The sequence below is a fragment of the Lissotriton vulgaris genome, chromosome 8 (assembly GCF_964263255.1).
Source record: "Lissotriton vulgaris chromosome 8, aLisVul1.2, whole genome shotgun sequence".
Lineage (NCBI taxonomy): Eukaryota > Metazoa > Chordata > Amphibia > Caudata > Salamandridae > Lissotriton > Lissotriton vulgaris.
The window spans coordinates 427830841-427848715 of NC_141696.1; the positions used below are offsets into that span (position 1 = coordinate 427830841).

The following is a 17875-nucleotide window of genomic DNA, read 5'->3' on the forward strand; positions in this document are numbered from 1 at the left end:
ATCACTGAAAAGAAATATTAAATCAAATAAAACGATGTGTCATTTAAAAAAAATAAACAGTCACGAACTTAAATTGTTGAAGAGATGAATTCTTCTCTTTAAATAGAACAAGAGCGTTGAAAAATGAAGGTTGTAAAGTTTTCCTTTAACTGGTCCGATCAGCGTGAATTCCTTTAAGTGGTCTGATCAGCGTGAATTCCGATTAATAAACAAAGAAAGTGGCGTCTTAAACCGTCGATTAGCAAACACGAAATAACTTCCCCTTCGTGAATCGAGTCACCTCCTTTCTTTCCAAGACCGGGGAGTAGCGTCTCAACCCGATAGATCCAATCACCTCTCGACTTGAAAAATAAACCAATCAAGGCTCCTCATGCATAAACGTTGTGCGGCGTACAGAAAGGAAACGTGGATTCCCTTCGTGTTTCACAGGCGGCAACAACTTGAAGTAGAGGCGCTTAAAAAATCAAAGTAGGTGAAAGGATTTCCAGGAATTAATAGAAGTGCCAGGAATTAACTTTGTAAATCCGAAATCACGTCTGAATGACTCAAAATCCTTCGATACTCGTTTATATATAAAAAAAAAAATTTGAAAAAAAAATAAAACAAGGAGATGCTTCCAAAATGCTCCGTCCCTCGTCTCCAAATTGTTGAGTCAGGAATCACAAAAGTAGTAGTTGTAAAAAGGTAGTTTAATTGTAGATAAGAAGCATCTCCCAGTGACACATCCAAAGGTATCGGTCAGCTAACAGCAACTGACCAACTAACTCTCAACTGTGGAATGGCACGATCACAGATCGTGCCATGAACCAATACAACATATTTGAGCAATAACATACATTTGAATATATACAATGCGCGAGAAGACAGCGCGCAAGAGCAGAACGCGGAAGAACGCGTGAAAGAAAAGAATAAGCATACACAACAAGCAGTCAGGACTCTTGATGAGATCAAATAGTTTTTTGGGTCTATTTTTGGCTGAGTCAAGGAGGGTTTTGAAGTGCGCCGCTTTCCCAAGAAAGATGTGTTTGTGGTACTTGGATCTTGCGGAGCGAAGCGTGGACAAGTTATCGGTGGAGGGCACTTGCCTCCATTGTTTCTCCAGGAATCTTAGCATAATCCCCTACCTGCGTCCTGTGTAGTTTGGTGAGTTCAAGACCCGTGACACTCTAGTTGGAGCACTCTGGACAGCTTTCTAACTTTAAGCATTGCAGATTTGCACACACTTTTGAAAGTTTAACAGTGTACTTCAGAAAGACCAGAAGAATAGTTTTCAAGCAGAAATTTAAATTCATTATGTTGGAGATCCACGGGTTATTAATACGTGAATGTTTTAAAATAGTATTTCTTGTCTATTGTTAGTTTTCAATGAGACGTATAAATATTTTAACATGTTAAAACGTGTATTTTAAATTGAAGCGCCTTTAAGCGGTGTTTAAGTAGAGATGTCAGTTTTGAATGGAAATTCAGTCATATCTACAGTTTACCTTTCTAATATGGCCGCTCTTTAGCTTTCAGCGCTGTGGTACTAGTAGGTATTGTCCGTCTTCCAGGCTTCCGACGCTTTGGTTTCCCAACGGAAAGCAATGAGGTGGGCGGGACTTGTTGTCATGGTGACGGGGAGAGGCAGTTGGCAGTGGAATGAGGAAGCACTGACGCCCGTGGGGGCGTAGTTACAGCGAGAAGCTTAGCTGTCAGCCTGGTGCTTGCTGTCCCTGCTACCCGAGGTCTAGCATCCCCTGTGGCGGTGCGGCCATGGGCTGCTTCTTCTCCAAGAAATCTAAGAAGAAAGAAAAGGATGGTGACAGCGACCAAACCCAGGCCGAAGAGCCCAAACAGTACAGCTGGGACAAACGCGAAAAGGTACCGACGAACAGAAGCTCTGACCAAGCCCTTTCCCACCACTAAGAACACAAACTCTCTCCACGCAGCTCTCCCTTTACGCCAGCACCCCCTCCAGCAATAATAAACACCTCTTGTACAAACAGATTGTCATCTCTGCACCACCACGTCCCATCTCCACAGCATCTTCCTCTTTACAGCACATACTCCACCATCGCCCTCTTGCCTTTTTACATCCCGTACTGGTGCATAATGAATGCAGATGATTTTAGAATGTTGGAATGAACTCTAGAATGTTGTGGAATTGGTTCTAGTGGTCTAGTGACAGCTGTTTGCGAAGAAGGGCGCCCTTTCTTGCTTCGCTATCAAACATCTGACCGACTTAAGAATGCAGCTGTCCTTCATTGTAATTCGTCCATGCTATTTTCCAACACACCCTTTGCCTCTACTCCACCCGCATTATATTTTCTGCAGCATATTCTATGCTATTGCAGCAGTCTCAGTTTTGGTGCATCTCCTTTCGCCATATGGACACCAAATCACCCCTGCAGCACATCACTTTCCTATCCAGCACATCACTTTCCTATCCAGCACATCACTTTCCTATCCAGCACACCCTTCTCCCTCCAAAACCAAATTCTCAGTCCTCGTATATCACTTCTTTCAGTATCAACAGGCCCGGCTCCAGGAATTTTTATTTGGGTGGGCCAAGGGTGCATTTGGGTTGGCCACTGCGGGCTCGACTTGTCTCATACATGTCTGGGCAGGCCTGCTTCAGGTTCCTCCTTTATCTCTTCTTAGTCTTACAAGGCTCAGTAAAACGCGCTCTTTTCCAAGTCCCTTTCTAAATATTATCACTCTCAATTTTTTTTTTCTCCATGTATTGTTCCTTTGATGGGCAGAGGAGGTTTCTGAGGTGGGAGTATCAGGCAAGTGACACTTCTCGGGCTCCCTCTGTGCGAGCCTTCAGGGAGAATTCCTCTTCATTACTACCTCCACCTGACCCCGGGCTCTGCAAAGCACTCCCTTACAGGCTTGATTATCCACTACTCATCTCCAGTGCACCTGATCTCACAGCTGACCTTGGGCCCCAGTCCCATATCGGGCACCATGGGACTTACCTTTCACTAATGTTTTTACTGGGGAAAATTAATGTTCAACATTAGCCCTTATGACCCGACTGCTAATTAAATAAACAAAAACAGAAAGGCCATGACAGGGCCGGCTTTAGCGCTGATGCGAAAGTCTTTTTTGGCACCACCCAAAAACCTCTTTCTCCGTAAATACCTTGACTACCACCCTCCCCCAGTGCCCCATATCTCTCTCTATCTCCCCCTTCCACCCCATGACCTCTCTCTCGGATTCCCATACTGCCACCCTCCACCAGTGCCTCTCATCGCTCCCTAGCCCCTCCCCACATGACCTTCTCCTCAGACTCCCTCACTACCACCCTCCAACAGTGCCCCTCATCGCTCCATAGCCCCTCCCCTTATTGACGCTCATGTAAAGCACTCTGATACCTTCGGGTTTAGTTTGCGCTATATAAAACTCCACAACAAAAAAAGAAAGTGTTCATGAGAACAACGCATATGTCTTATGGGAGCCATAGCCAGCAAAAGCCGCACTGAATATATGACAAAATCCTGAGGATACAAGCTGACAGTTAGAGAGCCGGAGATGAAGACTGGAACATTGCAAGAGTCATGCTGTCATGCCAGCAGGAATTGGGGGTCATCGCCATGCTTCTGATACGGAGTACTCTTGTAACAAATGAAATCATCTCTATTCTTAATTATATGATGCAGAGTATTTCAATAATACTGTCAACCGAAATCCTGCTGTAATCTCACTCTTCTTTGCCCACTTCTCCTTTTGTATCGATCCACACACCTGTGTACTCCAACCATTACCTATTCAACCTTAACCCGCCCTTTTAAAATTTCAAAGCAGCACATAGAAGGGTTTTCAGTATGACAAGAGTGTATTACATAAAGGTGAACCAGAGGTTAAATAGGTGAGGAACATTCGGAACATTTGGACCGGAGGACAAATCAGAGAAAAGTTATAAAGATATGTGGGCACATCAACCGTTTCATACTGAGGAATTGTTTATACTAATTGCTTGAGATAGGAAATAGGTTTATGATCCTATTTTTAAGCGTCTTTGCTTAGACCTGGATTGTGGGCTAGAGAAATCGCATTGTGGAGTAAGCCTGCTTGTTAGGAGTTTATCACTGAAGACATCGGTCAGCAAAATCCCTAGAAAATGAGAAAAAGTTAGATACTGAAGATGATCTGTTTATGTATTTAAAGTCTGCGGTAACTCTTTCTTTATGTAAAAAAAAGTGTAATCCCTGTGAAAACTTTGTATGAGTCAAAATAACGCAAATTATTGATAAAACACTTCCCACAATTGCCCAGATCTAAAACATTTCATGTTCTTCTTCCATGCAATATAATTCTCTGTACAACGTAAAACTGTCAGAGTGAGGATATAGGGGTGTGGAGTTTAAGAAAGCTACTGTGATGATTTATGGGAGTAGAACGGCTTTTGACTTGAGTAACAGTGATGGGTAGAAGAGGCGCTAGGTTGGTCTAAGTCATTCCCGATCATCCTTTTTCCTGTGACTAGGGTCCTGCCAAAGTCCTCTACCTCAAGCTTACAGTTTCAAAATAACCACTAGAACTGCAGAATGTGACAGTGAACCAGCATTGGTTCCCTTAAAGAAGCAGTTTATCCAAAAGTGGTAGCTTTCAGGAGTCTTAACAAAGTCCGCCTCCCAGATGGCATCTCTTTTCAAAGAAAGAAAATATGTAATATTTTAAAATTAAAATGTACTATCTATTAAAAATGAGAGCTCCCCTCTTTCAAGGTGCCATTCAAAAGCGTTATTCAAAGGTACGGGGGCAGCCACTATATAGCCAAAGGTTAAATAGGGCCCTCAGCTTTTTTCGTAGGCATGGTAATAGCAAAATAGATGTCTAGATGTCATGTTCTGCTACCACATTTTAGACATTGTATGGGTTAAGAATTGGTCAATTGAACAGTACCAGAGGGTAGTGGGAAATGTAACAGCTGTCAGCAGCTAAAAAAGGAGTAGGTCGGAGGACATTATTGGGATCTGCATAGAGCATGTGTAAACTATTGATGGAAAATAATCTAGCTTTGTTTTGAAAGGCAGTGCACTCAGGATTTATAGTTCTAAAATATATGTACTTGTTATTAGACTTAACCATAGTAACCTGAGAAGGAGCTGGTTTTGTTATGTTTTAATAATTGATTATTTCTTCATGTCTAAAATGGTATTACGTCGTCAGACATAATAGAATAGTAAAGTTATGTAGGGTCTAGGAAAAAAACTCCAGCCCACAGGTCCATGAATGGAAAGGTCAGCTGTGTGAGGCAATTGAACGCTCTCTGAATCTTGATACTGGTATAAATAGAGTAAGGCGGTGTAGGTTACTCAACACATCACTGGTTTGGACTTAATAATCATGCAACCTCATTCTGCACTACAGGTCAGTGATTCCCTCACCAGCAATACGTTTAAGGGAAGCAACCCTGATAGTTTTGAGTAGCACCAATTTTTCATCTTCTAACTTCATATGCATGCAGAATGACTCATGCCAGCATGTGGTAGTGCACATTGATTTGGTTTAAAAAAAAGCTATTTGAATAAATCTTGTCATTCACGTTTTCATGATGAATATTGTAGACTTAAAGTATTTAATCTGTCCATTAATCCTTCTCATAGCTAATTTTATGAGTATGCCGAAAGGAGATATGTTGCTGCAAATCTTGCTGGCACAGTTTTGCTCAGAACTGCCCTAGTATTAGAGGGACCATTAAGATATGTGTTCATTAATTCCGCCAAATATGATGCAAGTAAGACAAGTTAGAGGGATGTGCTGTTGTCTTTCGTTGGGGCTCTGGTATATTTCATTTTTGGAGTTCAATTTGTTTATTTCTATATTTTTCATGATGGCTGAGAAAACAATTGGAGTAGGCCAAGTGAAGCCAATAGTTAATGATGTAATTTTATATGTTTTCGATTTCTACTAGTCTGTTGCTTTCCCACAACCATTTCTAAATTTGAGGGTAGGATACATAGTACTGACAATTATTTACTGACCATGCCTGTGAAGGCCAGACTGGTATCTCAGATGGAGTCACTCGGATGTAGGCAGCAGAACTCTTGGGGGATGTAAACTTCGAGATCTTTACAAGGTCGTATTGCAGACGAAGGGAGGTTTTCCAGATGGTGCAATACTGTAAATGCAGAGTTCTTCCTCCAAATGGTTTGTACCTTAATTTGTGAAGGCATGTATTGTTTCTGCAGCTTGCCAGAAGATGTGGGGGCTTAGAGTGTGACCTTCGCGTGAGAGCAGAAATAAACTTAGTTCTAACAAACAAGTGAGGTAGATTTAAAAATCAAGTTTAATATAGGCAGCAAAACATTAGTAGCTTGCCATTTTTTGGCAGTTTCTAAAAAAAAGTTAATAATTGAACTGAAAACCCGAAATTGGCTTAAGACTTAATTTTATATAGCTCAAAACATTTTTCCTCTTTTTTCGAGTATTTCGTAAATGCTGACGACAGATGGAAAGAGGAAGTATAATCTGTCAGTGCTAAATTGGAAAGTCCGTAGATTTTCCTCCATGCATCTCTTTGTGTAAAAAATCGACAAGCATGGAGCAAGTCACAGCTGGGTGTGTGGGTTAAGCTTGCAACATATCCTCAGCCACATTTGAGAAACGTAGATAATGCGGTGCATTGTAATTTGGGAAATCTTAACTGTAGAGATAAAAATACTGTATTGGGTATTTTATAGACCTTTGTTGAATGTTTTTCTTTTTTTTAGTATAGTATTTTTGTTGAGTTATCATAACATCATATTCCAACGGTGCGACTCTACATAACCTCGTCGCATTGTTCCATCCCCTCCATCCTCCTGGAGTCACCTCTTCCCGGTGTAGTAACGAGAATCCGTTTTTGAATGCCATGTTGGAATTCTGATAGCTGCCACTTGCCCCTGTCATCGTGATGACTGTCATAATTCTTCGCCATGCAGCTCGTTTCTAATCCTGTACTTAAATGTCCATCTCTCACTTATCCACCCCATATTTTAGCAAATTATTTTTGGACATTCTCTACTTTTTTTAATCATCTTCTCTCTTGCATAACATACATTTATTTCTCACACCCAAGCTTGCAGTTTTGGAATCACTGTAGTTCCCCATTTAGGGGCTATTTTCTGTATGGCCAAGAGAAATCCCAAGTTAATAAGGAGTTTCTTATAGGATGTAGCATCGGTTTCCTTCCATAGCCCCAGGACACCAGCAATGCGTTTGGATCTGTGTGTATTTCTACTGCTTCCACCAGTCTCAATTTGACTCCCTCCCAGAACTGGTGAAGTTGGGAGCTGTCCATAGTGTGTGATAGAATGTGCCTTTCTGTCCATATCCTGTAAGCACTTCTCATCTGCAGCTTTACCCAATTTATGTAAGAGGACCTTATAGTATAGTCTAGTCTTTGGAGTACTTTTAATTGTATTGGGCGATATCTTGCTTTGATTGCCACCTTGATAGGATAGGATAAAATGTATGAAGCGCACTAACACCCGAGGGTGTCAAGGCGCTCGGCAGATGGAGGGGTAGAGAGAGGCACAGATCAGCCAACTATGATGAAAATAGCAATGTTTTCAGAAGTTTTCTAAAAGCCTTGGAAATGGAGGAGGGCAGGGAGTTCCAGAGTTTGGGAGCCGCTACTGAAAAGGAGAGACCGCCCCATCTGGCTTTGCGGAATTTAGGAGATATCAGTTTTTTCTGGGAGGAGGAGCTTAAAGTCCATCCGGGGGTGTACCATTGGAACAGGGTTTTCAGCTGCGGCGAGCCTTTATTGTGCAAGGCCTTGTATACCGTACTAAGGACCTTGAAGGAGATGCGCTTCCTAATGAGGAGCCAGTGCAAGGCACAAATCCCCTCCCTGGCTGATTGGTGCTTTGGCATGTTAAGGATCAGACTGGCTGCCGGGTTCTGAACAACCTGAAGATTGTTCAGGGAAGCCACATTGATGTTGAGTTACACAACGTTGCAGTAATCAAGACGTGACGTGACGGAATGTCGGTAGCACCTTTCAAAGGCTTTTTAAGATATACAAACAGGTGCTGACGGTTCAGCTGACCTGAGGGTCAAAGGACAGACCCTCATCGAAAGTGACCCCCAAGTTTTTTGCTGTCCTAAATGGGAAGGGGACCACAGTGTGCCGGCCACCAGGCGTTCGATCAGGTGGAATTCTGTGAACCAAATACCAGTATCTTGGTCTTATCTGCATTAATCTTTAGGGAGTTACTCTACTTCCAGTAGATAATGCTTGCTATGCACTGGTTAACTTTTTCTGCAGCCTATTCCAATTCATTTTAGATGGAAACAGTGATTTGTGTGTTGTCCGTATAGGAAATCACATGGAACCCAAATGAACTCCCCAACTTGGCTCGAGGAGTCACATAAATGGGTGGAGCTCAGTGAGGAGCCCTGAGAAACCCCACAAGGAAAGCTAAAGGCTTTTGCTCTGAAACCTCCTGCAGCTGACAATGTTCATTCTCCCTGTCATGAGCGGCAAGGCCTTTCCCATAACACCCACTTCCTGCAGACGTTGAACCATGCGCACTGGGGAGACGGTGTCGAAAGCCGCCGACAGATCGAGCATAATCTGCACCGCCTATCCACTCTGATCCATCAGCATGCGAATATGATCAGTGGCTGCAATAAGGGCAGACACGGTGCTGAACCATCCAGGATCAGAGTACTGAGTGTTATATGAAGGTTATATTTATATAGCCTTGGCAAGTCCCATGTGACTCTGATAATCTTGATCACATTAGTCCAAGTGAGGAGTTTGGTGAAAAACAGCCAAGTGTGTATACTGTTTAAAAAGACATGCTGAACAGTTGTTTATCGGAATTTGCCATTTTCAATTTGAGGTTGCCCTCTATTTTGTTGGATGTCAAATTTGTTTATTTGGAGCCATATGAAAATGTAAACCTTGTATACATTCGGACTGAGAACTTCTTTCTTTATTGCGGGTACGAAGAACCCATGGTCCCGAAGGGAGCTCTCAAATGAGCCATGTGAGTTGTTATACAGGATTGATGGCTGTATTACACACCTTGTTATCACTTCTTCTTTTAAACATTTATTCATTGATTTCTTCATAATCAGCAACATAAGTTATGCTGGTTGCAAAAGGAGGACAGCATGGACATTTCAGTGCTTACTTCTGAAAGACAACTGAAATAATGCGAAGAAACAGTAAAAGTGCACTAAAGTCAACAAGGCGTGGTATCCACATGACACATAAACAGAAATAACATTGCCTCTTCCCAGCCCAACTTTATGCAGGAGAAGAGGACAATGTAAATGGGGAGAGGGGTGCTTACCCCTAATGCCTTCAAGTGTTAAAAGTACTGTTCGTATCATAACACTCTATGTTCGCCCTCCACTCTGCAGTCATAAAGGCAAATCCTTCCCAGAAAGGCTCACTTTGTGGTCACTTCTATGTTCGTATCGACGTCAATAATTTGTCTTAATCTTTTCTGGCCCAAATATTGACAGAAGGACATGTTCATGTAGTTCACTCCCGGGATCCATTCCATAGGAGATGTTAACTGCCTAGCCCTGCTGCCACTGCCATATCGACTCCTTCTCACTGATCCATGCAAAGCTAAGAAATAGCCAGAGAGTCTGTAGCCCACGCAACATAAACAAATTCTGGATTAGCTAGTCACTTTTTCTTGATCTCTCCTTATGCGATATTTTAAAACATGAGATTTAATTAAGGCCAGCAGTGGGTGATGGTACGTGTTTGCCTTTGTGATTATCTTGAAATATATTTTTGCTGGCAGAGTGGGGGGAGCAGTCATTTTTAGGGTTCGACCCTCGTGATGCACTGCGCAGGCGAGCCGTTTTGTAGGGATTTTCAAAATGGACCTGGAAATTCCACACGCTCGTGCGTGTTCATTTCCTATGGTCCATTTTGATTGAGCTTTGCGTGCGTGTTGTTTATTAAAATAACACGCAATAGGCCATAGGGGGTCGCATAGCTCCGCCCATGGCCTATTGGTGTCTGTTACGCGCACCAAAGCCCATATGTTTTCAATTATCGTGCCCAGACACGGGCGCGATAATTGAAAACATACAATAGCGATCGCGAAAGCGATCGCTTTTAATGCTGCTTGTTTTTGCATGCATTTGTCTTACAGTACTGTACTCCTCTCTGCCCTTCCTTGTACAGCTCTTTCATTTTGTTTCTTTCTGCGTTTTATTTCACCTCCCTATTGTCGCACTTTCCACCCCTTAGTTTTGCCTCTCCCTGGTATTCCTCCTTTCTTTTATCTCGCCTTTATCGCTTGGCTTATTCTGAATTGCTGCCCTCAAGCCTTGTTTCCTTCCCTCCCGACTTGTCCGCTCACTCCCTCATTTCACCCCAGCTCACAGATCACATCTCTGCACACCTCTTATGGTAGACGAGATGTTTAGTTCAGCGGATTTGCTGTGCCCCCTGTTCTGCCCAGCTATCTCCCAAATGTAGTACTCGCCCCACTCCTTACTCGGGTGTGGTGCTCAACCTGGGCCCCACTCTGTGCCTTCCGAGTGTGGTACCCCCCCACCTGTATCCTGTCAGGTCTGGTAGCCCCACTCCGTGCCCCTCCTCTTGTGGAAGTCACGCCCTGTGCCAGTCCTTGAAGTGGTACTCACCCTGCTTTCTGTTTCAGGTGTGGTACCAGCCATGCTCTGCCCAGCCCTGGTGCCTTACTCGCCCTTCCAGGTATGGTGCTCTGTCTCTCTCAGGTTTGGGACTTAATGCCCCCGTTTCTCCCTCAGCTGTTATTACTCCCTGCCCCTGTGACTGTCTCGGGTGCCGAAATTGCCCCTCTGCATCCTTTGATGTGAGGTACTCTCTGTGTGCTGTAACCCACTGCTCCTGTGTCCCTCTCAGGTGTGGCACACACTCTGCTGTGGCCCTGACTGGTGTGATACTCACTGTGACTGTCTCCCTCTCGTATGGTGTCTACACCGCTGCCTCTCTTCGGATGTGACACTCTCTGACCGCTCTTCTCTTGTGTGGTCCGCACCGCTTCCATTTCCCTTTCAAGGGTGGTACTCACTGAACCTATCTTTCCCTGTCCCTCAGGAGTGATACTCCCTGCCTCTGTGTCTCTCTCATGAGTGGCACTCGCTGTCCTCGTGTCTCTCAAGTGTGGTACTCAGTGCCCCCGTATCTACCTCAGGTTTTGATACTCACTGCCCCTGAGACTCTCTTGGGTGCGGTAACTTACTCAATTGCAGCCTTTGAAGTGAGGTACTCCTCGGGCATGTGACTCCGTGTCCCTGTGCCTCTCACAGGAGTGGTATTCACTGTCCTTGCGTCCCTTCCCGGTGTGCTCATCCCATTGCATCCTCTGGTGTGTGGTACTGACTGTCTCTCTTTCCCTCACAGCTATGGTGCTTTCTGTCCCTGAGTTACTCATTGGCTTGGCATTCACCTACCGCTCCTGTCAGATGCGGCGCTCACTGCCGCGTGCCCCTCTGGTGTGAAAATCAGTGCGCCAGTGTTCACTTCTAGTCTGGTACCGCCCACGCCGGGTCCCTTCGGGTGTGGCGCCCAAGGATGCTGTGTCCCCCTCTAGCGTGGTACGCAAATGCCAGCTTCTCTTCAGATGTGAAGCCCACTGCCCACATGCCCTTCTCTTGTGTGGTCATCACCGCTGCTGTGTCCCTTTCAGTGGTGGTACTCACTGCCCTGTCTCTCTCTCGTGAGTGGTACTCACTGCTCTGTCTCTCTCTCTCGTGAGTGGTACTCACTGCTCTGTCTCTTTCAGGAGTGATAATCACTGCTTATCTCTCTCAGGATTGGTGGTCACTGCGCCCCTCCCAGAAGTGGTGCTCACTGCCCCTGTCTCGGGAGTGGTGCTCACTGCCCCTGTCTCGGGAGTGGTGCTCACTGCCCCTGTCTCGGGAGTAGTGCTCACTGCCCCTGCCTCGGGAGTGGTGCTCACTGCCCCTGCCTCGGGAGTGGTGCTCACTGCCCCTGCCTCGGGAGTGGTGCTCACTGCCCCTGCCTCGGGAGTGGTGCTCCCTGCCCCTGCCTCGGGAGTGGTGCTCCCTGCCCCTGCCTCGGGAGTGGTGCTCACTGCCCCTGCCTCGGGAGTGGTGCTCACTGCCCCTGTCTCGGGAGTGGTGCTCACTGCCCCTGTCTCGGGAGTGGTGCTCACTGCCCCTGTCTCGGGAGTGGTGCTCACTGCCCCTGTCTCGGGAGTGGTGCTCACTGCCCCTGTCTCGGAAGTGGTGCTCACTGCCCCTGTCTCGGGAGTGGTGCTCACTGCCCCTGTCTCGGGAGTGGTGCTCACTGCCCTTGTCTCGGGAGTGGTCCTCCTACATCTGTCATGAGTAGTACTCCCTGTCCCTGTGTTTCTGTTAAGTGTGGTACTCTTTGCCTCTGTGTGCTCAAGGTGTAGTTGTCCCCCAACCCGTACCTCTCAGGTGTGGTACTTGTGCCCCGTGTCCCTCCTCTGTTTTGGAACTCACGGCCCCTGCGTCTCCTCGGGAGGTGCACTCACTGCCCCTGCGTCTCTCGAATTTTGCTCTCACTGTCTCCGTGTTCGGGTCAGGTGTAGCGTCCACTGTGTGTCATTCTAGAGACACCCCACCTGCCGCGTACCTCTCACCTGCCGTACCCACCGCCCTGTATCCCTCCGCGGTACGGTACTCACCTCACAGGGTCCTGGGCTTATCCTCTGCTCCCTGGGCAGGACGGGGCCCCTCACCAGGGTCAGATTGGGATCACAATTTGGCCCGGGCACTGAAGAAAAAAGTGGCCCACATTTGCAGGGCATGGCCCACATTTGCGGGGCGTGGCCCACATTTGCGGGGCGTGGCCCACATTCATGGTTGTGGCCCACATTCATGGGCGTGGCCCACATTCACGGGCGTGGCCCACATTCACGGGCATGCCCTTTCATGAAAGGCACAAGGAATGTAAGTGGGAGGATATTGTTCTTGGGAAGGGCCAAGGTGACAATGTCCTACAAGCTGAGCACCTGAAAACAGTGAGGCCCCTTTCTCTTAAAAAAATTTCCCCAGCGCAGGAGCACCTGAAAACAGCAAGGCCCCTTTCTCTTAAAAAATTATTCCCCAGCCCTCCAGCGCAGGAGCACCTGAAAGCAGTGAGGCCCCTTTCTCTTAAAAAATTATTCCCCAGCCCTCCAGCACAGGAGCACCTGAAAACAGGGAGGCCCCAGCTATTTGTAAATTACTCAGCCCTTCCCAGCCCTACCCAGCCCTTCAGTGCCTCAGGGCAGGAGAGGGGCTGAAGCAAAAACACAGCTTCTGGGCCATCCATGGGGGTGGGGGGGAGGCTGAGGTGAAGATTGTGCGAGTTCCCCACATCACCTGGCCCCCATAGTGAGACCCATTCTTCCTCGCCCACTATGCCCTGAATGAGAAGGTTTGTGGGTGAGGATTAATGCAAGCACTGTTTCTGGGCTGCGTGAGCCCCAGGGGGGCCGAGGTGAAAATGGCTCAATGGCCTGAGCAACACCTGGCCCCCTGGGAGGCCGATTCTGGCACACAGTCACCCCTCCCCAGCCCACCATCAGCATGATTGCTTGGCAGGGCAGGGGGGTCAAGGAGAGGCCACAGCTGATCATCTCAGAACGGCGGCCGCACAGCGAATCTGCTTTCCTCTCCATGTCAGTGCACTCTGTGGACTGGTAAAGGGAAAAAAACGGCCCACAGTGTGCACTGAGACACCGGCCCTTCGGCCCATGCCCGAGTGCTCGCAGTGCCAATCCGCCCTTGCCCCTCACACTCCAGACCAGCAGCAGCACTGACATCAGGCTCGGCAGCACCCGCATGACGGGAGTCAGAGCCGGTGATTGAAGTCAAAGATGGTGATGGGAGTCAGTGCAGGCGATGAGAGGCAGTGCTGGTAATGAGTGACAGTGCTGGTGATGGGAGACGGTCTTGGGGTTCGCCTGGCAGAGGGGGCAGACGGGGGACCGGACCGCGGGTGAGGGGCGTCGGCTGAAGTTGTCTCGCGGATGATCCGCGGGAGTCGGTGAGAGACTGAGGGTGACTCAGGAAGGGACACTGAATGCCTTGTGTAGAGCCCGCAAGATGGATTTTGGCAGACAAAGGAACTCAACTCCTTGGTTAAATATTGCAAATACACCCCCTTATGTCCCTGATATTTCAGAGGATTTGATTTATCCCAAATATAAGGGTGCTAGTTGTCTAATTTATCATTGTGGATGGCAACTTTGTATTTCGTATTGTGTGTATATATTGATTGTTCTTTGTGACATTTCATTCGTTTGTATTGATATTTGATTATTATGAGTTTATTTGTAATTGTATGTCAAAACATATTTTCACGTTGTTCATTTTCACTGTGTAAGTACTAATGTGGCATTTCGTTTAGTTGACTATGTGTTCTTTTTGTGATCAAAGATATTAATTTAAAAAATAATGAAATAAAAGGCAGAAATTACTGCTAAGGTAAACGTATTAGTTTTCGTTCATCTTACTTCATATGAATAAGTGTTGTGAAATCACTAGAGGCTTAGGTAATTTCTTTCTTATGTTGTGTAGAGCCCAGCACTCACACCTGCCTGTGCCGCGGGCTGCAGCTCGTTTTATACCACACCTGATGCAGCCAAGGCAGCCCCCGCTCAGAGAGGCTCAGGACTCAAAGCTTCCCACCCCAAAAACACACACACACACAAACTTGAAGCGCCCCACACTATTGCTTTCTCCACCCAGTCAAATGAAGCTTTATTGCCATGAAACATCAGAAGTCCAGTCAAAGTTGGGTAGCAAAGACACATCAGTGGTGCGCTTTATTTTGTTTTTTGGGTCGATATACAGGGCGAGGTTTCAGAACGGGCCAGTCCTCTGCTATCTTTTACCTCTGTCTTTGGGAGTTTTATTCTGCCATGTTAGTTGTTTCACTTCTAGAAAGATGTTGAGCGCTGTACATTGGTGCCAACTGATCGACTGGAATGTAGCTGTCCCTGACACCACAAAAGTGCAGACAACCTCGCCTGCAAATCTTAAACCAAAACGTAAATAAAACGACCCCCCATCATACAATAGGAATAGTTCTTCCCTCTATTGTAAGAACGCGCAATCAGAGTCTTAAAGTTTGTCTCACATTTGTCGATATATTGGGGCTTATTTACAAGCCCCTTGGGCCGCCCCCATACAGAGATACCACAGGTCGAGGCTCAACCTACAAACGCACACATTATGGTAAAAAGAAAATACTTTTTTGATTACAACTCTGCTTTTTCCTTAAAGCTGGGAAGGTGTTTAACTTAGCACAGTAAACCTTGCGTTGATATCCTTTTTACAAAAAAAAAAGTTTTCTTGTGCAGCACTTTTTGAGATTACCCCCCAAAAAACTACGAAATATAGCTATAATTTGCCTATTTTATTCGGTTTACTTTCACGGAATCTAAAAACCATTACGAATCCCCAGGCTATTGGAAAACAAGCATTTACAATGCAATAGGTCTTGCAATATTAAAGTTTGAGCTATTGGCATTCTAAATGACAATGCCTTTTTATTCATTTGCATCGGTGCGTAAACAAGCAATTTGTACTTATAGTCCATGCTTATGAGAAGCAAGACTGGCAGTCTCTTTTACTGCCAGCCTTGCTCATCGTAAGCAAGGACTATACGTTCAAAGTGCGTGTTTATGCACCGATTGCCGGTTTTAAAAACAAATGAATAAAAGCCATTGTCATTTGCAATGCCAATAGCTCAAATTTTAATAATGCGAGACCTATTGCATTGTAAATGCTTGTTTGTTATGAAGATTAGTCCTGAGCTTTGAGGTAGAATCAAGGTATTGTCCACAAAGGAGCAGTAGAAATTCACCAATAACTTTTCGGGTTGTTAATCTATTTGTGTAATTGTTGGTCTTCTGTAGAAGCAGCATGAAAGAAAATAGTAACAAAGTCCTCGTACATGCAAAGCTAGGAGGTACTGGACAGCAAAGGTGAAGTTGGTGTCCATGCATGGCTAATATGTTTCAAATAGGCAAACCACCCCTGCCTTACAGCACCCAATTCTGTTTAGTATAACCCCATTAAACACAAAAAATGTTTTAGCAATGCGTGTCCACATGTATTTATATGTATGATACGTTCTGCAGTGTGCTAGCTGGTGATAGACACTTTATAAATGTGGTAATTATATTAAAGGCAGTTCTGGATTTAATTATCACCCATCTCAAACTATGGGAAGTTGGGGACAGCCTTCACAGCCAGTGGAAGTGTCTTGCCTGCATTCCTATGCCTTTAGTGTGGAGACTGATCACCGACTTGAGAAATAGTGGAGACAAAGCTCCCCTTAGAATTTCAATGAGGGCCTGTTAGGAAGGAGCTGAAATGTCTTGTTTTCCGCAGCAGTGCAGGCTTGTCAAATGGGTGGCCTGCAGCTTCTATTCCTCAGGTGACGAAGTTTATAGGCAGGGCATTTCCTTTGTGTCTCTGATTACTTCTGCAGGATGGCTGAATGACAGCCAGATACAATATCTCACACTTCATTGTGCCTATTTTTTGGGTGCTCCAGGTTGGAGACAACCAAATGGCACTTACCCTGAGAAGCATTACTTTACACAAACTCACTAAAACAGACTCTGCTCTCCATCATCTTGCACTGATCATAGGAGGGAAAGGGTAGGCACATCTCTAAGGTCCAACATTTTAAAATACAACTTCCTAGTTTGCCTTTTCCTTCCATCAGTTTTTAGTGGGAAAATGAAACAATGTCTATTTAGTTCTAGTTACCTCATGGTTGATGGTGGTGTTGGTGCATACAAGGATTCTCATGGCCTACTATGGTAGTGTAACACTTGCAAATAAAGTTGTTGCCTTCTACAGTTGTGCATGCTATCTCAAAAAGCACCCACAATATTTACAAAAACCCTGCATGAAAACTGACCTTCTCTTAAAACCTCTGATTGTCAACTGTTTTTTTCCTTTCAAATGACACTTATTCCTTTCCATCCTCGACACGCCGCCTCTCTCTTGAGTACAGGCTGCTCTAGGTCACTTGCATGTTAGCTTTAATCCCTATTATTCGAACTCTGCAAATTGCCCACATTTAGTTTCAAAGATCACAAGCGCTCCTTTAAAAGTCATACCCCTGCATCCTAATAATACTTAGCCTCTTGTAGCTCATCTATTAGTACCGCCACCTTTTTCATGAATTTGCCTTCTCCTCTTCCACTAAAGATCACACCGAACAAATATTATTTTGATCTACCTCATAGACACTGGAATAAATGCGTGGAATGCTTTCCTTAAGAGCACAAGACTAATCCTACTAACCAATAATCACCACAACAAAAAAACATGTTGGGTTCTGGAGCAGTGTGCTGCCCAGTGTAAGATGCTGCAACACCTCAACAAGGGTAGTAAGTGCTATGAAAATGTAATTACAATACAATATATAACCCACTTCTCATTGGCCAGGTAGTCTAGTGTATTTCATACAGGCTGAATATTAATTCCCTTTTACTGCTTGACGCTCTTGCACTCACTTAAGACAAAACTGTTAAGGGTCATGTGCCTTTCCACAGCAATAAACTACCCATTACCAACTGAACAAGCGAGAAATAATTGAAGAGATTTGGCACATGTTGCTGGTCAGTGGAGGATTTTAATTTAGCGCATGGCTGAAGCCCCGACTAGCTATTTACTACGACAGCTTCTTCACATCTCACAATTACAGTCAGATATGGGAAGATATTACCAGAGTCCATTCAAGCAGATCTTTCCGCCATTTTCCTTTTAACCTATGCCAGCTCAGGACAGGTAAGTGTTCTACGAACATTAGAAATATCATAAAAGAACCTGCAGTAAGCTGCTAGCTTACTGAAAACCATGAACTTCGCTCCTGTCTCTCACAATTTTTCATCACACACCAAGTGCTGTGTCCCATAACACTATAACAGCACATCAGTGG

The 17875-nt window shown here is 45.3% G+C and overlaps 1 protein-coding gene across 2 annotated transcripts in view; it reads left to right on the forward strand.

Moving 5' to 3' along the window:
- Positions 1-1582: 1582 nt before the first annotated feature.
- The window catches only part of RP2 (RP2 activator of ARL3 GTPase), a 98395-nt gene continuing 82102 nt past the window's right edge, over positions 1583-17875 (forward strand). The window contains exon 1 of one of the 2 annotated variants that reach the window (XR_015299284.1): positions 1583-1860. Coding sequence is in view for 1 of the 2 variants with exons in the window: in XM_086934198.1 (XP_086790324.1) it covers positions 1753-1860 (108 nt within the window). In the remaining variant the exon portion in view is untranslated. The remainder of the gene's footprint in view (positions 1861-17875) is intronic. The other variant, XM_086934198.1, reaches the window with a different exon arrangement.